Source organism: Gavialis gangeticus, unplaced genomic scaffold (genome assembly GCF_001723915.1).
Source record: "Gavialis gangeticus isolate Ggan-Ray unplaced genomic scaffold, GavGan_comp1, whole genome shotgun sequence".
Taxonomy (NCBI): domain Eukaryota; kingdom Metazoa; phylum Chordata; order Crocodylia; family Gavialidae; genus Gavialis; species Gavialis gangeticus.
This window is the reverse complement of record NW_017729003.1, coordinates 3728829-3754230: the sequence shown is the minus strand read 5'-3', so window position 1 is coordinate 3754230 and position 25402 is coordinate 3728829. Positions and strand designations below refer to the sequence as shown.

Here is a 25402-nt window from a genome sequence, read left to right as displayed (position 1 = left end):
GATTATCAATTAACTTTCTACAGAACATCAAAGATACTCATTAACCATAATCTGATAACCTTGCCTAATGGAGGACAGCATCTGTTAGGCAGGAAAGTAAAAAGAAATATTCCCGTTTAGGCGGCCAACTACAAGCTTCTTATTAAATCAAACCACTATTAACTTCAATGGGAATTTGCCTTGATATAGGCACATGAGATTAGACCCTTAAACTCAGAACCATTTGATTTTTGTTCTGTTGGTTATTATTTGGTGGTTGGAAAATGAGAATTAGTCTGTCATTTTTATTACAAAAGTTCTAAAAGCACAATGCAAGGTGTACTTACTAAGTGATAAACACAAGGTTATAGATACTAATGCTTTCTAAAACAAAAATAACTACAATAGGTAACAAGCTATGAGTTTGACAGAGGCAAGTAATTAACTGAGCTGTTGAGAGAAGATGGTATGACTTTTTTCTTTCCCTTTCATTTTTTCTCTTCTTCAATGATGCAATGTCAGTTCTGGGGTAATTCTTTCAAAGGCTGCTTCTTTGCTCTTTTATGCCTAATTAAAAGTAAATGTTGGTGCCCTGTGCTTTTTCCATGAAATATTATGGTGAAATGATTTATCTAAAGTTTATATCCTCTATATCATAAATAGCATTGTCTTGATGACATGTTCATGCCGAGTCTGTTGCTGTCTTTGGTGAAAAGATAGTTGGAAGGTCACAATAGAATGACCACCTTCACCTTGGTGGATAGACCTTGGGCTGTTTTACTTCATTTTTCAGTCTACAATAGAACTTACAGCTGAGTTAAAGTGAAGATACAGATGTAGAATAGAAATGCTGACACAATTTTTATAGTAGTGTATGTCTGCCTTTACAATGTTAAACCTTGTCAACTTCAGTGACTTAGTATAATAGAGCAAAAATATCCTGTTACCTTTGATCTTACAAATGGAAATGACTACAGAAATAATTCACTCTGTAGAAAAGATCTGAATGGTTCTAATACCTAAGAATGTCCTACAATAACATTTATAATTTTTCAAAAATTAGATAGATAGGAAAATATATTTTCCCTTATTTGCTTTTGTAGTATTCCTTATAAAAATAATAACATCCTAATGTATTTAGCTTTAATTTAAAAACAGTGGTGGTAGTATACAAATACACTATGCCTGATGACTTGGTCTAGGGACAGAAATTACACATACCCTAGTATGACTGATCACAAAATAGTCCAAATCTGTAATACAACAGAAGTTCAGGCACATAAACCAGTTTCCAAATGGCTAAAACTAGTTTAAGATAAATGTGGACAGATGTAGTATCTGACTTAACTGATTTAGGTTAAATTGGTTTACTGAACTTCTATCCTAGATTGCCTCCAGATTCAAGTTAACTCAAGTCCCTCAGCATCCCAGGATGCTTTGCACCTACTCTACAAGCCCCTCTCACAGGTGGGTGGGCTAGCTTTGGCCCAAGCTGGCTGCTCCAGCTGAGCTTCTGGCCTGGACCACTGCAAGCATGTGTTTGCATTTCTGAAACCAAACGTGAATGTCTGTTCACTTGCTTATCAGTTTAATCTATGCAGCTTAGACTAACCTGGGAAGACTGAACCGATTTAGCCTCAGGCTTTTTGATTCTTTCTCCTTAGCCATATAGTTCATAAGAATGAAGTTTGACATTTATTTTAAAAGATAATGGTCTAAGACAGTGGTTCACTATAACAACACTTGAGCTCACTTGTCATCTATTTTAGAGAGAAATACCATGAAAAGGTCAAAATGTCTTCAACTGATATAAGTACTACAAGACAGAAAGTGAATATGTGTGTACAGTAGAGAGCACAGAATCTTTTTTGAGCAAACTTTGAAAATAATACTGCATGAAAAACTGTGTTTAATGGAGGAGGAAGTATTCATTTCAGGGAAAGCCCTTTGTTTTTTTGAAAATTAGTGTCACTTCAGACTGTCACAGTTGCTGGAGTGGGAATCTGAGAGTTTGAGAGCTTAATTTAATTTTTGCTCTAACATTTTCTTAAACACTCTCTCTCCACTTTTAATTAGCAGTGGTCTGTCTGTAGAGCTGATTGGGCAAGAACCCAATTTAGTCTAAATATAAATGGAAAAAACTAAACAACTGCACTTCCTATATTTACTGCCTGCTTTTTATTTATTATTTCTATTTTACTATTTCAGTTTCAGCAATGTTAAGAAACCTTCTGCATACTTTGCAATTTAAATTGATAATCAAATCAAGGAAATCCTTTTTACTGTTCATACACTGTTGTTTTGAAAAGGAAAGTTAGTTCACTTAAGATACTACATTATTATTGGTTTTCCTCATTTATCTTGCTCTGATGCTTTGTATAGAATTAACCTTCTAGCAGAAAACATTTTATGGTTTGAATAATATTTCTCATGAAAGCGCCAATAAACATTTTTCAGTAAGGAGAAGAATAAAGATGAAAATTTTCAGAGATCGGTGAAATATGTACTACCATTAAGCATGTTTCATATATAGAAAAATATAAGCTAAAATATGTCTAACAGATAAAATACCAAGGATTTAAATGCTGCTAAATCCTGCTAGGGGCAAGAACTGGATATGGCTTAGAAGGCGGGACTGGTAAAAGGAATATTTAGGTTAACTTTCTCTTAAAGTCATTTAAAACTAGTCAGTCTAGACTAGTACCATCATTTGATAAAGCAGTTAGAAAAACCCTGCACAAATATGCATCATTTCTTCTGAGTTATAAACCAAAAAACATAACAGGCTAAAAGTGCATGACAGAAAGCATGCATAAGTACATTATTGCAGTGTAGTAGTATTAAGCCAGTTTTCCAATTTGTTATTGGTTTTGCTATTCTTAAATATAAATTTTATTAAATCTCATGCTCATGCTCTTGCAGATAGAAGAATTTCATGGTAAATTGAGAGCATACTGGGTAGTGGGCAAATTGAAAAATAGGATTAGTACCCTACACTGCCTAACACTGCGGAAAGAGTAGAAAAAAATAAGAAAGTGAAGTTAGAATATCATCCTGGAAATGTAAAAAGAAATAAATATAGATGTTGATGTTACTTCCTACAGAATAATAGAGAGAGGAAAATGATACAAGAGCATATAAGGGCAATCCAATCCAAAGTAAAAATGTACTTTATGGCTTGAACACTTTTTATTATTTCTTATGGAAACATTTGCTTTGATTCTTCTTTCTTCTAGGGTAATCTTTTCTTTTTTCTTTTTTTTGGGGGTGGGGGTGGGGGGAGCAGTATTTATCCTTTGTTGAAGTGTTGTTTTGCTTTGGCCTCTGACAGACATGCAGTTAAAGGTGCAATGGGAAATGATGCATGATACCCACAGTTGTGCTTGCTGTCGCACTACAGATGCATGGCAGGAGTCATGATTGTGGGATCAAGCATCAGATCTGATCACGCCATATTGCCAGTTCAGGGAGACCCCAAGATCCTGACCCCAAGACCCTGGGATCTCAGGCTTAAGTGTAAAATGTGCCCGAGGCCTTTGTGAACAGGAAGAAAGCACAAAAATAAATACTACCAAAAAGGAAAACCAGAAACTACCTATACACATGCCAGATGTGTGCTCTGATGCTTGCTAATTAGCATGTGTTGGAACAGACTTGATTAAGCAGGCTGCTCCAGCAGCCACTGTCACGTGTATTCAGTGTCCTTATGCTTCAAAATGGTGGCAGGATGCTATAATTAAAGCTCATTGAACGAGCTTTCATTAAAGTTCCCCTGCCACTGTTTTGGACAGCAAGATGCTGAATGCAGATGACACTGAGGGTGCTTTCATTAGAGCAGCTCTCAGAGCCACTCTAATGAAAGTACCTCCCCCCTCCATCCACTCTCAAGCCTGTGTAAAGATGCCCAATTTGTTCCAAGTCTGAGCAATTTCATATTTATAGAGATGAAACAAGAGAACAGTTACTAGTCACCCTATGGCTTTTAAAGTCACTTTATACTTCTCAAATCTGGGACCATGAGCTCAAGGTAAAACAGATCATCTCAGTAGCTGTTCTCGCTCTACTTAATGTCGAGTTGCCTTTTTTTCCCCAAAGTCCCCATTTCCGTAGGTGTTCTGGTATTGGAGATTAAGTGGATACAGCATGATTCTGGTCATTCCCAAGTTTCCCACCTATGGCTCCTTTATCAGGGTTCAAAATGCGTGGTTGTGTAGATGTAGCTACAATTGACCATATGCTACAATTAGAAGTAGAGATACAATTAGAAGTAGAGAACCAAGACATTTTTATTTGACAGTTAAACAAGCTTTAAGATTCATTTGTGCTTGTAGTACAAAATATTTTTAACAGAACTAAAGATGTACTACTATAAGTCCAATTGCACTTAGGTTTTGGAGATAAAGCAGCATTATACTGTACTTATTTGAATCTAAGACAACACCCCAGTAATTAGATTCTATATATGGAAAATGTATCATTTTGTTATAATTTTCCAGGTATAGAATTTAATTTTTGGAGGGTTATCTTAAATTGATCCTCCCCCCCACACACACACACACATACACCCCGCTGCTACGCCAGGAAAAGCAGTGGCTGGGGGGAAGTGGATTAGGGGGCCTTACCCTGTGCCCCCCACTTTCTTCTTTCTGCAGCCTTCTTGCTGCCCAGCCACCTCCATCCCCATCCCCACTATCTCTGACCCTCCCCCAACATTTCTCACCATATCATCCCTTTTTTCCCACCCACTCCCCCAGTCTTTGCCCCTACCCCCTACTCCCCAGTTTTTGCCTTTCCCCTCATACTCCCTACAGTCTGCCTCTTCCCCCTCCCCATTGCCCAGTCTCTGCCTCTTCCCCCACACCTTACTGTCAGATGACACCTAGGCTCTGTTCCCTCCCAGGTCATGGAGCACAGCGCAAGCACATGGGAGCATGGCCCTTGCAGGCCATGCAGCAGCATTGACACTGCTGATTTGCCAAGCAGGGGACACAGTTTCCCTGTGCTCTGTGCCCAGGAGGGAAAGTGGCCCAAGCTAGAATTTAACTTTACCTCTCAGTAAGGTGAAAAAGGGGGCAGAAGACAGAGCAGAAGCTGTAGAGGGCAAGCAGAACAGGGCAGGTGGCTGCTGTGGATCTGACTCTGGCCTCAACCCAGGCTCAGGGCTAGAGTCAGAACAGCAGCACTGCCTGCCTCTGCTCCCCTTCTCCCCCACCCGCTTTGTACACAAATCTAAGACACGGGACTTTTTACCCATGTTCAATGGTGGGGGAGGGCACACCTCATCTTAGATTCAAGTATATGCGTTAAATAATTCTGGTGCAATATTAGACATTAGGGCTGCACCGATAGATATTTTGGGGGCCAATACTGATAGCCAATATTTAAGGAGGCATATCGACTGATACCAATCTAATATCTAGTACAGCTGCTGGCAGATGGTAAGTTTGGTGTGGTGGAAGGGGGGGAAGGGACATGGGGGGGCAGATCAACACCCCCCACAGCAAGGGAGTGGGGCATGGGCAGGCGCTGTCCAGGAGGGGAGGCAGGGGGTGCGGAGCTAAGGCATGGCTTGTGGGTTGGGGGCAGCTCACACTGCTGATTGTACCACTGGAGGGTGGGGGAGCAGGGCATGCATCCCCAGATTTGTGCAGCGCAAGGTGGGTTGTAGCTGTGGGGTGGAGCTAGGGAAGGCAATGCATGGGGCTTTTCCTGCTGGGGGCTGGGCTCAAAGCACGCTTTGGCAGCACTGGGAGGAGGCTGCAGCCACCCCAAATTTTGCCACAGCTCTGCTCCCAGCCATGCACCACCACCAGCTACCTGGAGCAGCCCTGCCTGAACACCCTGTCTCCACCCAAGCTCCGGGAAAAGCCAGAGCTACACAGGGTGGTAGCACAGGGCTGGGAGCAGAGCTGCGACAAAATCTGGGGTGGCTGCAGCCTCCTCCCACCACTGCCAGAGCCCACTATGAGCCCAGAGCCCAGCAATAAAAGCACTGTGCAGTGCTGGCTCCAGCTCTGGCCTGCAGCTTCATCCCACCCCACCCCACACAGATCTGGGGGCACATGCCCCTCCTCCCCCCACCATCCCAAAGTGCAAGCAGCTGCAGGAGCTGCCCCCACCCCACGAGCCACATCTCCGTCCCGCACCACCCCCCGCTCCACCTGGACAGTGCCTGCCCCTGCCTCCTCCCTCACCACAGGGGCATTTATCTGCCTCACCACATCCCTTCCCTCCCCTTCCCCTTTTGATTTACCAGCTGGAGGCAGCTCTCCATGCTGCTGGCTCTGCTCTGTGTTGCACTGCATCTGCATGTAACACCAGCATTTATTGGCCAAATTATCAGCCCCTTAAGGTTGATATCCAATATAGACAAATTTCTTTATATCAGTACTGATCTGATATCAGATCAAGGTATCAGTGCATCTCTATTAGACACCTTAAATATATATCTCATTCTCATTTTTTTGTACATAAAAATACCTCAATTAAAGGTCTAATATGACAAGACTTTTCAAACCAGAAGATAAGACTCTGTTTCTCTTTCCACCTTACAAATTAACTGAAGTAGATTCTATATATATTTTTTCTAGATATATATATTTATAAGAGACAGAAAAAGAATCTACTTGTGTGCATGTGCATAAGTCTAGGGAGAGAATGCACATGCTTTCCTGGGCTAGAGCTCACTTTGGTGCTGTGAAAGGACACACAGGAAGTTGTGTATAAGAAGTAGGAGAGATTTGAAAGAAAGGCAGAAAGTAGGAGAAGAGAGGAAGGAGTGAGGGGGCAATGCTGATAGAAGCAAACAAGAAAGAGCCCGTAGGAACAAAGGATTCACAAAAGGGCAAAAATAACTCAGAGCAACAAAGGGTTTTTAATGCCAAGATTAATCCCAAAGAGGAGGGCTAGTGGAATGTGATAAATGTGATTTATCACATATTCATGAAACATTTATGTGGCAATTTATAATCTGTATTATTTTTTGATTGCTGTGCATATATCAATGCATATGCATGTAAACACTAGGATGCTGCTGAACATTTGAAATAATATATTCAGGGGAAGCACACAAAGCCCAGAATACTGTACTGTTTGAGTTAAAATTCATCCAAAGAATGCAATACTGGATAGGAAATCAGCATATACATAAATCAAGACCAGTCAAAAGTGAGTGAAAGATATATGTCCAGTAGCCCATGTGAAAGCAAGTTGGTTGATGATGAAGTATCTACATCAAGTTTACTCAATCCCCAGGCTGCAGGTGGAATCTGGTCCTTAACACTTTGTCATCTTGTCTGCAGGGCTCTCCATAGGTCCAGAAATATGATGGTGGGGAAGCAGTGGTATGCCTCCCCTGCTGCCAAATTTCTAGACCCTTGGAGAGCCCTGGGCTCTGTGCACTGGATTAGAAGACTTATCTCAGCATGCAGGGCAGTACCAGGCCTCAAGGCCCAACTTTGGTGTGGGGAGATGGGAAGGAGTAGATCCAGGCCTCAGGGGCCCAATCCTGGCATGCAGAGGCAGGAGGGAGCAGTGCTGGAGCCCAATCCTGGCATGCAGGGGTGGGAAGGGGTGATGCCAAGTCTCCAGTGCTCAATCCCAATGTAGAGGTGGGATTGGGCAGTGCCAGGACCCTGGGCCACAGCCCTGATGTGCAAGGGTAGGAGGGATAGAACTAGGCCCCCAGGGTCCAATATTAGGATGTGGGGACAGGAGGAGGTCACAATTGGCCCCCAGGGCCCAATCTTGGCAGAAGAAAGCAGTGCCAGGTTCCTGAGAGCCAAATTATGTCATGGCATTTCTATCCAAGCCACGGGCCAGCCCCAGGCCATTCTTCTGGATCACATGGCCAAAAGGTTGAACACCACTGGTCTACATTATAAAACCATCACCAGTGCTGGCATGTTCCCTTGGTTCAACTTGTACAGAAATAAATATGGAATGCAATGTGGGAGAATCTAAAATAAGGAATGTCTCTGAAAATAATTCCTTCCACAGCTTCAGTTTCATTAGCTTTCATTTCTGATGTAAACTGTTTTCAGTAATACAAGTGACAAAATAGTAAACAGGTATGAATGATAGTTAATACAGGGACCAAAGTGAGGTATGTCCCTCAACAGGGATGTCTAACTGGTATAAACAAGGTTGTTGGCAGTTTCATTTGAGATGGTAAGCGTTGGATGCTGACTGATACTTTCACCTTTCTAGATGTCTATGTCTGGAACACTGCTGAGAGAGACAGATAGGTGCTCTTTTGTGGATAAATAACTTTACTTGTCCATAGTTGCTCAATAAGAGCATTATTTAGATTCTAAATTCATGTTTAGATTGAAAAAAATGGTGTGTATTTACTTTCTTTGTACTTAGGTCATTCAATCCAAGTATATCAAAACACTTAAATATTAATGGATGAATAAGAGCAGGAGAGGAATTATATATTCATTTTGTGGGGCTGAAACTTGGGAATGAAGCACCAAGAAATTAAGTTATTTACCCAGGAATTAAAAATGAGACGAAAACCAGATGATCTCAACACTGACATATGATCTAGCCACAAAATGATCATTTCCCTTTTAATATTTAATTTGTATTTTAAATCCCAGTCTTGGTGGCCCAAACAGGATTATGCTATATATAACTACTGTTGTGTCTTATTCTACAAATATTTTGTTATTGTTTACTCCTATTAAAGTATTGCAATAAATATGCCCCTTGTTCTCCCTCCCAGACAATTTCAAACTGAATATATTTCCCATGTGTGTACAATACAGCTATTGAACCTTTTAGTCTTTTAAAAATTGGAAAATAATGAAGTTATCTCTCAAGACAGGGGATTAGAGATGTAGTACATGGCAAAGAACAGCATATTGTTTATTGAGTTCTTCTGTCCTTTACCAATTCACTTCTCTATATTTTGCAAAAGATTCTTAAGGGACCAACTTTATATTCTAATTGAACTGATGCAGTATTCTTTGAACCTGATCACCTTAGTTAAATCAGGGAAATAAAATCAATGTCATTACTGAAAGGCTATAAAGAAAATGAATTCCAGTCATTTTCTCTGCACTTCCTTTATTTCTTTTCATATTGAACCTGAAACATCTTCCTAATTGGTACTGATTCATCAGTCCATAGGATTGAGTATGTCAGAATAAAAGTTAAAGGATTGTTGCTGTTAAATACTCAAAGTAGAATGTGGGGTTTTTCCATAAGAAATATTGAATTTTGCAGACTTCAATTGTACATTTAGAAGAAGGGAAAACCTAATGCAACATAATATAGATTGTAATTTTCATCCCTAATTTACATTGGATAAACCCATCAAATGAAAAGGTTTCTAAACTGCATTATGATCTGTTTTCTTCTGCCACTAATACTGAACCTTGCTTTTTCAATATGTGCATTAATTGCAATTCCATAGATGTAGCTTTTGACTCATAAATCAGGCAGTAACAATGACTTTCATTTCTATAGTATGTAATACAGTTTGTTCAGTAGGAATAAAATCAAGGTGATCTAGTCTCTGTGTGGGTTTCTTTTTGTGTTACAAAGAGGGAGACAAAGGTCATCATGTTTCCCCTGATGCACCACTGCCATGCCCCCCCCCTTCTACCCGTGCAGTGAAGGCAACAGGTTTGTTTGCTTTCTTGCTATTTTTCTTTTTGTGCATATAATAGTAGTTTTTAAGGGCCCAAATGAAGGACTAGTTCAGTAGTGCTCATGGGTGACTGGTGCCTCCTGAGCTAGAGAGGCACTTGCCCACACCCTGACTGGATTCCACAGGCCGGGGGGGTGGTCCCCTGTGGTCGATCCCACATTGCCACTGGTGGTGCTTAAGCTATTGGCCCTACAGGTGAGATAAACGGTGCAGGCAGGTTCACTGGCAGGATGGAGCCCCACACACCAGGATTGTACTTGGGAACCTGCCACCACCCATGCCTGCCCATGCATGTTAGGATTTGGCCCTAAATGCTGTAAAACTAACCTAAAACTGTGTTGATGTTTCCTTTTTTTCCCCCAAAGGCAGTGGAAAATTATTAATCAAAAGATGCTTTTTCACAGCTAAGTTTAACATATTTATTGTCCTTAATGAATTTTTGCAAGTACATTACTACTAACATTCCATCCCATAAGAAAAATACAAAAGACAGAAATCTAGGTCCAATTGCCAGCATCTTAGTGATGAAGAATTGATCAGGCTTGCAGAGGTGAGGTTGGAAATAGGATTATTTTAATAAACCCATTTTTTGTCCCTCTATATTTTGGAATATAAAATTTGGGGTGGCTTCAAATTGGCAGGATTTTTTGAAAATAGGGAAATTTTATGATGAAATATTGTCTGAAACTAATGCTTTAGCAATTGTATGCATTGGCCAGTATGATGAGATCTGCTTGTCTAAAATCAACGTGGCAAACACTGAGAGATAACTAGGTATCTGCCAATCCTATCAAAATGCTAATATAAGTCCACTTTTGTTTATGTATTTATTTTTAAATAGAAAACATAACATTTTATTTTTCTGTTGTGCATAATCATAAACAAAAATAGTGGGAGAATATCATGGAAAATAAAATTGTATTGAAGATCCAAATATCAAAATGAATGGGTGGATACAAACTTTTTACACTGCAACCTTGCATTTTTCCTGGTACTTATATTTCCTTCCCATGGTATAAAAAAACTAAACATTTTTACTGATTTAACTTTTACTATCTCTATTTATTGAAAAGAAGCTGTTTCAGTTGAAAATGAGACACAGCTATCCACTACTTATCCCTTTGTTTTTATTTAGCAAATGAAGTTCTGTGATATGTACCAGTTCTTGAAATATTCCTATATTTTTTCTTAATGGGAAAGAATCTCTTCATTCCTTTTTTTTTCTTTCAATACATTACCATTTATTTCTTTGGTCAATTCAGTAATAGAAGTAAACTGTACATCATATTATTTTATCATTCATCACAATTATTGCCTTTTAAGTAATAAACCAGGGAAGCCTGAGAGAGGAGTTTTTATTTAGTGTATAAGAGGTAGCTAATTATTTGCACCTGATAACATTCACATGGCTGTAAGATGTTCAGTTTCATATATTATAAGTCCACCTAGGATGACTGTCTTTTAGTGGGCCAATATTAAACAAATCAGGGATGAAGATAATTGTCCAGAAATTTGTCCAAATGTAAGTTTTATATTGCTTTTCCAGTTGGGGTTTTGGCAGTGAATGAGTAACTTCAAGTTCAAATATTTTCCCACTGACTCCCCTTGGACTTCCTTTTCTTATGTTCATACTTAATGTTTCAATGACTCAGGTTGTAAATGCAGGAAGCAGCTGATTTCCCCAGAAAGCATCTTGGCTTTTATTACAGAAACATAACAACAAAAGAAAACAGACATAATTATTCTAAGCCTTAGATTCCAGCTTTAAAGAACTTTCTTTTAAAGGTTGAAATTCAACAGTTTATTTCCAGTCCCCTGGCTTCCAATTCCCATCCCCTTCCAATCCTTTTCCTTTTTCATTTCTCTCAACTAAGTTTTATATTATATTATATCTTTGAATTGTCCTATTTTGCACATTAAATTCCTTCAAGTTTCTGGTACTCTAAGGAAACTATATTAGTTTACAGTTTATAAGCATTAAAACCTTGCCCTTGTTAACAGGGCCAGATTTTTGATTGTGCTATGACAACCTAACAGGTATGGGCGAAGACTAACATGGAGAAAAAATATTTCTGTATATATGACTGTAAGAAAAAGAAATTCCTTTGTCTAATTTTGCAGGCCCCCACCAGTGAGTGAAAATGCACCTAAAGGAACTGTGGTTGTTGCTGTAACTGCTGCTGCCTTGAATCAGACAATTATATATTCAATTGTTTCAGGAAATGCAGGTGGTAAGTGCTAATATATCAATGCAGTGGCATGCTTTGTGGCATGTTATTTAAATATTTTCAGAAAGTAATAATTGTAAATAAAAGAGCTAAAATAAATGCTACCTTAATAAGCCCAAGTAGCTACAACTAGTCCTGCTCCTATTTTCCTACTTTTATAAACCTGATGAATTCTGCCTGCAGAATGGAATTACTTTCAGTATGGCTGAGGAAGCTGGGGCAGAATTTGCTTTTAAATTTTTAAAAAGGCTTTAAAAAAACTGTGTGGCTGTGGTATTGGAGGGAAGGTTGCTTCATGGATCAGGAGCTGAATAAAAGGCAGGAAGCAAAGGGTAGAGCCAAACTGTTGCTTTTCAGGATGGAGGGAAGTCAGAAATGGATTCCCTAAGGTATCTGTGCTGGGCCCAATATTGTCCAACCTGGAAATGGGAAGTGCATAATGAAATATGCAGGTTTGTAGGTGTACAAAATTGTTCTGGGTATTCTAGTTGCAAACTGATAGAGAGTAGCTGCAGAAAGCTCTCACCACATTAAATGAGTGGGCAAATAAATAAAAAATGAACTTCAAGTGCAAGGTAATGCACCTGGGGAAAAATAACCTCAACTATATGTTGGGCTCTGAACCAGCTGTTATGACTCAGGAAAGAGACCTTGGAGTCATCGTAGCTAGTTCTCTAAAAATATCAGCTTAGTGTGCAGTGGCAACCAAAAAAAGTCAATATTGGGCATCATTAAAAAAGGAACAGAAAACAAAAAAAGAGAACATCATCATGGCATAATACAAATCCTTTGTATCTCTCAAAAAGGATGTAGTAGAATTAGAAAAGATACAGAGAAGGGCATAAAAAATTATCAGAGGTATTGAACAGTTGCCATACCAAGACTAAGAAGTCTAGGACTCTTCAGTTTGGAAAAAAAGCTGAAAGGGGATATGATAGAGGTCTATAAAAGCCTGAAGGGTTTGGCCAAGTGAACAAGGTACTATTGTTCACCAAGTCCCCGAATACTAAAACTAGGGAGCACCCTACTAAAATTAGTAGGAGGCTGGTTTAAAACTAACAAAATAAAGTACTTTTTTGTGCAATGCATAGTTAATTTATGATCTTCATTGCCATAGGAGGTGGTAGAGGTAGATGGTTACAGCCAAGTTCAAAAAGGGACTAGACAAATTCATGGATGATAGCTTTATTAATATCAAAACACAAGCACAGTAATAAAAGCCTGGCTGGAGGCAAGTGAAATGTCAAGTAGACTTTTGCTATACAAATTTAGAATATTAATTTATTTTAAATATGACAGTACAGAGGCACATTCCTGGAGGACCAGCAGTGAAATAGCACCTCAAGTAGGCAGAATTTCTCTGGAGCTCTTACATGTTCAGGAAAAGTGCATAGTTTTTAGGCCTGTGTGAAGCTTCAGTCCCTGATTTGATTCAGTGAAGATTCAACCTGATTTGATGGCTGAATCTCCAAATCCAGATTGAATCAGAGGATCCTTTAATCTCTCCAAATCGATTCAAAACCTCTGAATCGATTCGGAGAGATTCGGCAATTTGGATGTAAATATAGCTTTAAATGTTTTTTTTACATATCTCTAGGTAGCAGGGGATGTGAACGCTGTGGTGGTGGGGCAGATGCAGCATCCCACAGAAGCACTGGGGGCTCCCCAGCCTGCTCAGCAGCAGATCTGGAAGCGGACCAGAAGCACTTCCGGTCCACTTCCTGCTCCATCGAGGAGCGAGTGTGTGCGTGTGGCGGGAGGGGCCCTTCCGGTACTTCTGGTCCACTTCCAGGTTCACTGCCGAGCATGCTGGAGAGACCCCCATGCTCCTGTGGGATGCTCCATCCACCCCAGCACTGCAGTGATCATGAGCCACACTGCTACCTCAAGGTATGTAGAAAAAAACTTTTAAAGTTGTGCCTGTGTCCAAACTACTGATTTTCTGGATCAGCATTGAATCTTCAGATTTGGATTCAGCCAAATTGAATCAGGGACAGTAACCTGAATCAACAGATCGAATCACTGTCCCCAGTTTGGTCCTAATCCAAATCCAAATCCAATAGGGCCTGTTTCACACAGCCCTAATAGTTTTCTACCTCCAAGAGACTGCTTCTCCTGCAGGGTCATCCTTGCTCTGCATATTTGTACAGAGTAACCCTTTTCTCTATGGCATCATGGAATAAACAGAATTTGTGCTCTAAGGAGGGCAGGGATATGGGTTGTAGCTGTGTTGGTCTAAAGGCAAAACCAGTCAGAACTTTTGTGCTAGAGGCAGTATCTTTTATTAGATCAACTAGATAGTTGCAAAAATATTTTTATATTTGCAAGCTTTCAGGCTCACACACCTTTCTTCAGGCAATGGAGAATGCAAAGGCTGTAAAATTTCTCCCAGGTAGAAAAGAAACTTCATATTGCACAGGACAACAGGAGGATGGTATCTGTTCTCCTGGGTGGAAAAGTTCAATTTATGGAAATTAGGTTTGAATAAAAGTTAGAGCAGTCTATTTACCTCAAAAGTGTCTGATGGTAAGCAGGACATTGAATTTTGCTTCTTTTCTTGTTATGTTGTTTCATATTGCACAGGAGACGTGGCTGGAAAGGTTCTCCTGGGTAGAGAAGTTTAGTTGTGGAAAAGCTGCCCTGAGAGTATGCAAATTTAGTTCAAACAAAGGGCTGGAGAAGGGTATTTGTTATGAGGTCTCAGGATATTTAATTTTGCTTCTTTTTTGTAAAATTGTTAAGTTTTACACAAGAGGACATGCATTGTAACCATGTGAGGCTATTTACAGCCTCCTGTGAAAGAGGATGGCTCCTTGTTTGCTCCTGTATAGAAGGGTAAAGCAACTCACAGTCTGTCATCTGTAGGTAGTGGAGAGTTTGGGGATTTCTTTATTAAGAGAATAGTTTTCTGAAAAAAATAATTCCCTAAGTTTTAAATGGGATATTCACTTTGTATTTGTGTATTGGTTTATCTCGCAACACAGGAATAGAAGTTAACTTTATTTTAGAATCCTTTTTTCTTTAATCTGGCTCATTCAGTTACCAAAATTGACTTTTATCCCCAATGACTTTTCCTAAATAAATAAATAAATCAACCAAAATGTTGGTAAACTATTGAAAACTACATCAAGTGCAGCCTTGCCCATCAGCACAGTAGTGATTATAATTTTTTGATAATAATTATTATAGATATTGCAGTACAATACAGGGTAATATTTTTTTTTAACACAGTCAAATTTTTAATGAAAGTGCTGATGGGGGATTTACGTGCCTCTACAGGAGTTCAGTGCTGTTTTCTGCATAATAATAAATAGTGTCTTTGAAGAATAACATATTCCTGGCTTTGGCATGCCATTGTTTGCCAGCCCAGTGCCAAAACCTGTACACACTTAATCAACTCCACCCTGATGAAATATTAGGAAATGATAGGCTTGCACAAGTTAATTGCACCGGAGCATCTTATAGAAAAACCTTGTTAGGACTAAAGTCAGTTGCAGTTTCATTAAGATGATGCTGAACTTCACTTATTTTTGTTGATGACCATGGCTGAAATCAGTTCTTCGATAGACTATAATAATGGTTAAATGCTATTTTAAGATATTCTTTTTTTAATTCATACTGAATGCTCTAATGAGACATCTGCCTCCTGTGAGTCCACAAATTATTTATAACAATTAGCTTTATAGGTTGCATTGCTGGTGGCATGCTACTAGATGAAAATTCTGGTATCTCTTTAATATATTACAGACCCTGCCATGCTGAAATCACAGACATGTAGGCTGCATTTAAAGAAAGTCTTTGTTCAAAGGAAAGAGTACAATTTTAGTCTCATGGTTATCTGACACTAACTTTAACCCTGAAAATGACAAGTAAAATTATACCAGAGATTTTGGGAAGAGAGTGGATTATTGCTGCAGGAGTGAGTTATTTATTTAGATGGTTTTTTGCAAGGTTTTCCCAAAGTTTGCTACTCCAGCACCCAAGTCCAGTGTTTATGTTGAGCCATTATGCCCCTTTGAAGGTAAAACAATGGTGAAAGCATGTATTCCTCAGTTCCTATACTACTGAACAGAAATAATATCATTGCAAGAAAGTAAATTTAATCATAGCTAATTTGATTAAATATATAGAGGTGTTAGAAAGTTTGTTTTTTTTTTATGCTGGATTTCAGATGTGTTTGACATGAATGAAAGAACAGGTGAGATTACTGTTAAAAAGACTCTTGACTATGAATCTGTGAAAAGCTACGAACTTCGAGTCCAAGCCAACTCACTAGAAGTTGTTCGCTCGAACCTACGTGTACCTTCCAAAAGTAAGTTACATTATTTTATGGTTTTCCTATGTTATTGTTTGTATATATCCTTTGAATATAAACATTATATATGACTATTTTACAGGATATTCGATTAATTCTAATGCATTCTAACTAGTTTCATGATGATCTACTTGGAGTACTATATAAAAAAATTACATCAAATATAACATAGCCTATACATTGATGATACCTCAGTCATGTCCTCTCTTAGGACAGAGATGTAATGTGGTGTAGGATTAAGCCATCACTAATTATGTCCTCAATGCACAATTGTAACTCCTATTGATGCTTCTGGGAGTTACAGTTTTATACCATTAGGAAGATGAATCACCAGGAATGTATCCATGTTCTAATTGTGATTATTGTTTCTCTTTTTACTTTAAACATGTGATTTCCCCCCAAAAAGGCACAATTTATTTATGTCAATAAATTATACCACCCAAATACATACATTTAACTTTTTCTGCTGGGTTGATTTTTGTTAAAGTAGGGATCGATGGGTTCTAAAGCTCTCAATGGTGGTCCTATTAAACTTCAAATTGAAAGCTTTTTTATTAAATCAGTCAAGAAACATAGTTTTAATACAAGTAACACAGGTTTTCACTCTCAGAGTATGAATCTGCCAAAACTGCAAACACTAAGCATACCTGGATTATTGGGTATAAATAACACTACCCCCCGCATAGGAACATTTCACTGCAACATTTTTGTGTAAGATCTATTTTGAATAAAACCCAAGATCGTCTCCACAATATACTTAGTGTTTCAGCTGAGTTTTAAGGAAAATCTAAAAAATAAAAGACATGCAAAGAATTCTCAATTGATTATTATGAAATCTAGAGTTACAAGGGACCTCAAAGGTCCAATCCTTTGCAAAGTCACAGAACTTGCTGTTCTTAAATTTTCCAAAACAGATAACTATCCAGTGCCTCTTTAGAAACCTCCAAATAGCTTTATAATAAAAGAATTGCATAAGAGAAGTTATATATTAACTTGTACATTTGATCAAGTACAGTTTATGGTTGTTTAAATTATTAAATTCTGCTTACTACATCACAATTGCTTAAATTTAATGGGAAAAAGTAATAGAATAAGGTACTAGACTTTTCATTACATTTCTTCTTTAGAGATAATTTTTGCTTTATACAGGTTTCATTTTTCTTTAGAGCTTAGAAAATTATCCATCTTTCAGCCCTTCCATTCTACATTCTGCAGTTAATTTAAATGAAAAGGTTTTGCAAAAGCATATGTGGCTTCCAGTTTAATTCAGAATGAAGCTGTAGTAAAAAAAGATATATTGATTCAGAATATTCAGATTCAGTATATAATACTGGTAGTCTAATGTGACACAGACACTGTCACTGGTAGGTGTTATAAGGTTTTGGCCCCCTTTTGGTTAGTGCCTTGCCCCCCCAGCAATGTCAGGGTGAAATCCAGTTTCAGTGCCACCTAGATGGTTTGGACACTGCCTCTTCTCACCTGCCACATCTTTGATGTTTGTTGTTGGGGAGACAGTTCCCTGTAGGTGGCCTGAGAGGGTCTTATCCCTGGGCTGCCTTTGTGGGGCTCCAAACCTCCCCTTTACCCCACCCTTACCTCATCCTCGGCCTGGGTAGGTGCTGCTCCCCTCAGGTCTTCTCCTTTATGGTTCCACCTTGTCCACACTGCCCGCCTTGAAAGGGTTGAATCTTCCTGGCTGTCAGTCTTCCCGGGTCCATCCCTTATCTTTGGGTCAGCTTTCCCTTTCCTGGGTAACTAAACCTGCCCTGACTGGGGCTAGACTGTAACTGATGAAAACGTATCTGAAAAATGACTAGGGTCTGCCTATGAACTCCTGAGATTCTGTCTCTCTGGGCCCTCAGTCCCTTGGGGAGACTTATCCATCCCTTTTATCCTTATAGGCATGGGGACAGGCAATCGCCCTGTGCCCAGCCTCTGCTGTCTCTTCCGGCGTGACCTCCCTGGGGCCCGGCTGACTTGTGGTCCAGCTGTCCTGCTCCCTCCAGCTGGTGTCATGTACTTCCCCCTCTGGGGGCTCATGATCCCCCATGCTCTGCTTGCTGCAGGGCTGCCTAGGGATGCCTAACATCCTGAGGGGCTGTCCTCAGCCATGGCATCTGAGCTCCTCGTCAGAGCCCCTCTGTTCTCCTGCAGTGTCCCTTGAAGCTGGTGCTCCTCAGTAGGGCTCCCTTGCCCCTGTCAGCCCCTGAGGCTGCTCTCAGCCTCACCCGTCTGGGTCCTCTGGCAGGTGCCTGGCTCCTTCCCGTGGCATCCAGTGTTGGAGCCTACCAGCTCCACAGCTGGCATTTCACGGCTGGCATTCTCCTTCCTGCTCCTTAGTGCTGCCTCAGCTGAGTCCCTGGCTGCCTTTTGAGCAGCCCGTGCTTCTCGGGGGCCATGCCCCCAGTGCTCGCTGATACGCAGGCTCAGGCAGCTGCAGAACTGCCAAGCCTGCATTGGCATTTCCTTCTGGCTGCCACTCATCGCGGCTCCTAAGGTAAGTATCAGGGCATGTCAGGCAAGGGTTTGGGACAAGTTGGGGGGACTCTTGCCACCCCTCTCACAAATACCTATATATATGCATATAGACAATGAAATATATACATAAACAATTTTTATTAGGTAATTTTCTGTCTTAAGAGACACTGGGCATGTCTACACATGACCCTATGGCACCATTGTTACTGTGCTATCATTTAGTACTTCCTTTAGGAAGTACTACAGCCTGAAATTGATACTTCCTTTAGAAAGTACTAAATGACAGCAGAGTAACAATGGTGGCACACAGTTATTTTTAGCTGCTATATCTCCATAGTGGCACACTATAGCAAGGAAACATGTCACTATGGTGATGTAGCTATGGCATCATGGTTAGTGCCTGCCAATGCTATGTTGCTGTAGTGCATTGCTGTGGTAACATAGCAACTCTGTAGACACACCCGCTGTAAAAAAAGGTCCAGATTTTCTTCCTCCTATTAAATGTATACGTCCTGTTGCTCTCTGCTTGAGGCCCTGAAAAACTGTTAATACAAAAGATGGGTTGTTCATCTTCGTCTCAGATTTTTTGTGACTCAGTTTTAAGGGTAAGTGGTCTTTTGTTACAAATGTAATACTATAAATGCATTCATAGATTTTCAGGATTTTGAACAGGATGGAATAGAATTGTACTTAGGCACCTAACTCCATTTATATACTCAAGTGGTGGAAAAAGATTTGCCATGAAAGATACTGGATTTGATTCTCCATTCCCTTGCACTTTGGTGGTCATTTCACTTAGTATAAAGTAACTGCAGAGTGGGAATACACTGGTATAAAATCAAAGTGAACGCAGTTTGTTTTTTAGAACAGTGTTTTTCATCCTTTTTCATTTGTCAACCCCATAAAAATGTCAATTGGAGGTGAGGACCCCTTTGAATTGCAAGTGTGGGTGTTCACATATTTTTGATCTTTCATGGACCCCTTAGACACAGTCTGTGGATCCCCAGGGGGGTCTGTGGATCACACATTGTGAACTACTCTTCCAGAAAAGCAGATAGATGAATATGGTGCAGTGTGGCAAGGAATCAGGTGAGAGGAACCCTGCAAACTTTGTTGAAGACCACTTGCATAAAACTAAAGATTTGATTGCTCTCAAAGATAGATCTCTGTATAATTCATGCTGTTGTCTATGAAGTGCATATTAGCACCAAGCAAAAGATGTGTTCCCATTGTGTGGGTTTGGTTCAGTTATAATGTCATGGCAGTTATTCTGTTGTCTTTATTTCTGGGTGTTCTAAGGGTTAATTTACATGTTACACTTAGATCATACTAAGGGCACTTAAAACATGAGTATCCACATGTTAAAGTTTGTTAATTTATCTTAAGTGTCCTCTGAGTATTTCAAAGTTATGTTACTGCAGGCATAGGTAAACGCTGGGCCATTCTACCTATTTCATGTTAGGATAACTTCAGTCTTCTCCACAGAGATAAAATGAGCAATTTGCAGTTCTCCAGCATCCTGGAATACACTGCTCCAGCCCCCTTCTCCTCCCTAAGTAAGGAATGAGCCCAGGTGTCTTGGCTCCTAGCCATGTCCCTGCTTGCCAGCTATCTAGTGGCAAGTCAGAGCTGTGCGTGCAAGAAATGGTATTAACTGTTAACATACAACTGCTCACAGCATGTTCTGATTTTAACACTGCTTAACATTCCACAAATTTAGTATGGTACATCACCTTAACTGTCGTAGCAATTTGCCCAACTAGATTATAGGAGGATTATAGGTGGCCTTCTCACTTTATTAGCTTTCAGCAATTTAGAGCAGCCTGACATTGATATAGCTTGCACCAAGAAACTATTAATGCTGCTGGAAATCACTGATGTGTAAGGACACCTGACCACAGTCCTTTCCCCTGGCCAAGCTTATGCACCTACCACAGAAAGGTTGAATGATATAAGAATCAATATAATGGCTCTATATCTCTAAATTCCTCTCCTCTTCCGTGTTTAACCATGTGTCCCAGGAAGCTCTTCCTATATATAGGTAAACCAAAACAATGGTTCAAAAGAAACACAACACAGAGGGACATCTAACCCTCATTTTTGTAAAATAGAAATTGATAATTGGAAGTGAAGACTGATGACATAGATATTATTTTCTATAAGTTACAAGATATAAGACACAAAAGCCACTGGCCTTTAAAATAGTTGGTAGCTTATATAGTTATAAATTATCCTCATGATCAGGTCAAAAATGCTGAAATATGTATACATTGTTCTGCATTGCTTTAAGTAAAAAAAAAATCCCTGCTAATTTATAACACTTTTTATTTAGTCATATTACAAAATTGAAATTACTCGTATTCCAATATAGAAGGATGTTTGAAATAAAATCAGAAAAATAAATTTAATTTCCTCTTTAAAATACAGTAGTCATGCACAGGGACATCACTCAAAAGACCATGTTGAGAGAACTATACAGGGTTTCCCACTGGGTAACTAACCTTGTAAATAAGGATAAATTGCAGGGCAATTAAGATAAATTGTTGGACTGTGCTCAGGAAAACTCTAATTGTATTGATTTCATTTTATGTTTTTGCTTCAGGGTACATCCATGTAATGCATCTCTGTTTCAAGTGTGTTCTTCTCCCAGAAACAATCCCCAAGATTAATGAGACTCTATACTTATAATTAACACTTCTTGCAAATGCCACTGCTATAGTTCTTATACAAAAAAGTTGGAGTGGTGTTGCCTGCTGTATGCTAGTGTACCTGAAATACCACAATCTGTAAATAACTTATGACACCTCTGTTACTATATGGGTCTTTGGAATTTTAATTGCAAATTTTTAATGCTATCATGTTTATTTTACAGTAAGGGTTTTATTATTTGAAGTAAAATCACATTTTATTGTTTATTATTTTTTTAAAATACAATCAGTATACTGTTCTAGACATCTTAAATGCCTGTGGCAGAACTGTGTTGTTAATTAAACTTAGTTTTATTCCAACATAGTTCTTTGACAATTCAGTATAACATGAAATTCCTAATGTGTAAGACACTATTACCTTGATTTTATTTCAGCAGAACAGTTTGGAACCTGTTCTTAACCTACAATGCAGTATCTAATACAGGGGTGGTAATTATTTCATCTGGAGAGCTGCTTAACAAATTTTGGTGAGCTGTTGAGAGCCACATGGGTAGTCCTGCCCCTTGACAGTTGCTCCACCCTCTGGTCACCATATTGGAACCAGAAGTTCTACCCCCTAACCCCTGACCTTTGCCACTGGAAGTCCTTCTCTTTGCTCCCCAGAAATTATTATTCTGGCAGGGGAGATTTGCCATCTTGAAACAAGAAAAAAACCAAATCATATACAAAAAGGCAACCACCTACTATAATATACTTTAATTTTATTACAAAAATATTTGTCATGATTTGTGTTTGCATACTGTATGTACAGGGGACAGCATAATAAAGTCTTACTCAAAGACTCAAAATAAAGTCTTACTCTTGTTTATTGTGTGGGGGGTGTGAAGTACAGATGGGGGTGTGTGTATGGTGGGGTGTGAGGGGTGTGGTTGGGGGTGTGTGTATGGTAGGGTGTGGGGGGTGTATGGTAAGGTGTGGTTGGTAGTGGAGGGGTGTATAGTGGGGTGTGGTTGAGGGCAGGGATGCGTGTATGTATGTTGAGCTGTGGAGGGATGTGTGTGTAAGGTGAGGTGTAGGGTGTGGAGGGGTTGTGAGGGAGTGTGTGGGGGCACTTGTGCCCTCCACAGACCCTGGCTCTCGGCAGTGTGTGGCTCTGGCCAGAGCTGTGCATGGAGGCAAGGAGTGCAGCCTGGCCTGCCCGCCTGTATTGCAGGGACTCCACATGGCACACATGCAACTCCTGCATTTGCACACCACCCAGGGAAGCCTCATGCTGGAGCCAGCTGCCTTCCCTGCCCCCTACCTTGCAGGTCCCAGGACTCTACCAGAAATGGAGGGGAACCCAAGCCCCTGCTTCCCCACAGAATCCTGGGACTTGCATGGCAGTGGGGGGAAGGAAGCCAGCTCCAGTGCATAGGGCTTTCCCCAGTGTCCCTTGAGTGTGGGACCTGCAGCCATGCCACACAGTGCCCTCGATAGAGGTGGGCCAAGCAGGCAATGCGTCTCACCTCCACATGTAGTACTGGCTGGAGCTGTGAACTGCTGGGTGACAGCACCTGCATAGGGCACAAGTGCCCCGAGCACTTTTGCCTGCTGTTGCTGGCAGCTGCAGGAGCTATATGCCATGTGAGGGAGAATGTGGCAGGGGGTCCCCACACTCCCTCACCCTCCTTCACAGTCACACACTGCCCACCTAAGCTTTATGCTCCTGCTGCCCCCCCTGGGTACGGGCTCCATGCTGTCACCAGTCCCAGCCCCATGCTTCCTTTCCCCACCCAGCTCCAGCTCCCACCCCCTGCTTCCCAACCTACTGCCTGGAGTGAGCAGGATGCCAGGAAAGCTGAGCAGGACCCCCTGGGGTGGCTGCTGCTGCAGCAGCAGCAGCAGCAGCAGCAGCAGCCCTGCCCAGAAGCTGCTGCTGGCTGGCCTGGGTGAGGGTGAGAGTGAGGTGCAATAGGGTATGTTGGGGGCAGGGTGTATATGTGGGCACTTTGCTCCCAACCACATGGGTAGAAGGGCTAGGTGGGGTACAATTCAATGTTGGGTGACTGTGGGCCAAATGAAGGTACCAAGCAGGCTGGATCTAGCCCACCCCAATCTAATACATATTTGAATCAAAAGGCATTCTATATTAATACTCTTGTGTATATATAAAACCACTATCAAAATGTTGCTTTTATATATACAAAAACAGAATATACAAAGAAGTCAATAAAAATAGTTGGTCAATAGTGATCACTGAGATTCAGTTGCCAGCTTTTCACAATACTACGGTTATCCTGATCTCTTCTGTAGCCTCTGGTGTATGCAAGGAGCATAGACTGATCTAGAAGTAGTTATGATAGTTATTGATGTCTGATTTCCACACTGAGAAATATTTCAAAAGAAGCCATCTATAAGAGATTTATTTAAGGTTCTTTTTAAAGTATAAACCATGTTGTTACTCTGCATGACACAATTGTATGGAGGATTTAGGGAACATAACACTTAACATTAGTGCCTGTGCACTGAGGGCTTATACATATTGCAAATCCAAGCACTGGAACTGACCATGACTCAAACCAGCAAAGTATTCGGGGAGAAGAAATATGGGGATTGAGAGGGAAGAGGGAGGAAGCAGAAGCATTTCCTTCTTATTAGTCTCACCCTGATCCCACTGGAACAGCCAGCACATTTGATGGAGAGAGGGAGTAAATTGCATGTAAAGTGCTCACATAAATAAAAAGGAGCTCTTGAGGAATTGCTAAATGTATGAATTTCTCTGAAGCAGAGTTCGTTTCCAAAGACTTTCCTGGAGGCATGAAGCTGCATACTGCTTATTGCTGGGGATTAAAGCAAAATCTCAGCCTACTCCATATTTGGGAATCAATCCTCCTTTCTGTCTAAGAGAAGTTGCTGTATCATCACATCCTTCCTATAGCAAGAATAGGGCTTATGCCAGCTGGTGAGGCCCTCTTGGCTCAGAGGTGTCAGGGAAGCCAGCCTACATGAAGTAAACTCCTTAGTACACAGACTTCACCACCTAATTCTGTTTATAGAAATCTTTGTCCCAAACTCATACAAAAATAGCATTAATACAACATAAATATTTAAAATTAAGGAAAACAGGGAAAGCTCAGTTACCTCTTCAGCCCTGAAAAGTAGTTTGTCTGTATAACATTGTTTATCCTCATCCTTTAAGACTGAGATATTTAAAAGCACTTCATATACCCAGCTCCCCACTTCTACCAAGCATCAACTCCATACATAGGAGCTGGGGATTCAACACACTAGGTGTTTTAGTAATCACAGTCTAATACAGCATACAACATCATAGTGCCAATGGTTATTTTGTACTGTATGTTGTAAATACAGTAACCTGCAGTACAGCACTTATTGTGCTCTGATTTGGCTTGATCTTTAGTGATTACTGAGATCTATAATGAATAAAGCAGAGCCAAGATTCTATTCAACTTGACCCATCTGTGCAGAAGGGGAAGCTGTTTCCTCTTGGTAGCTGCGTTTTTCCATACTTGGTAGAATGAAATAAAGTAGCCCTACTAGAGGGCTTAACTAACGCTGAGCTAGTTCATGCATGTGAATTAAGTTTGTAAATAGTCCCTTTATGATTTATTTCTTACAATGTGTAGTTGTTCTTTAATATTAGGTAACTAACTTATTGCCAAAACCATTTTTTTACTGACTAAAACCCAAACATCAAATTGAAGGCCTGAGATTTTGCCAAATCATGCAAATACTTTTTTCTTATTTTTCTGGTTGATACTAAATATTTTCTTATCAAGCTTGTTTTGCCATATGGTATTTCTGAAAACAAATACCCTATAATTATTTGTCTGTAGTAAATAACCTAATCCTTTGCTAAAAGACTTTAAAAGTTCATAAAAGTTTAAAATAGTTGAAGTGAACAGGATTCAATATTTTGGAATATGCCACCAAAATGGGTAATGGACTGTAACCTCAGTCACTGTACAGATGATTGTACTTGAATCAGCTGAAATAATTTCAATGAGGATTTTTAAAACTATCCAGCATAACCTCAGGACAAGAACTTGATGGTGTAGAACATATTGGACCTAGATAGGTTACAAGGATGGGC

At 40.1% G+C, this 25402-nt stretch overlaps 1 protein-coding gene across 4 annotated transcripts in view; it reads left to right on the top strand.

Annotated features, from left to right (window-relative positions):
• The window catches only part of PCDH15 (protocadherin related 15), a 1188119-nt gene that overhangs the window by 964218 nt on the left and 198499 nt on the right, over positions 1-25402 (top strand). For all 4 annotated transcript variants that reach the window (XM_019507771.1, XM_019507770.1, XM_019507773.1 and 1 more), the window contains 2 exons: positions 11759-11868; positions 16037-16177. In XM_019507771.1, the coding sequence (XP_019363316.1) occupies positions 11759-11868; positions 16037-16177 (251 nt within the window). The remainder of the gene's footprint in view (positions 1-11758; positions 11869-16036; positions 16178-25402) is intronic.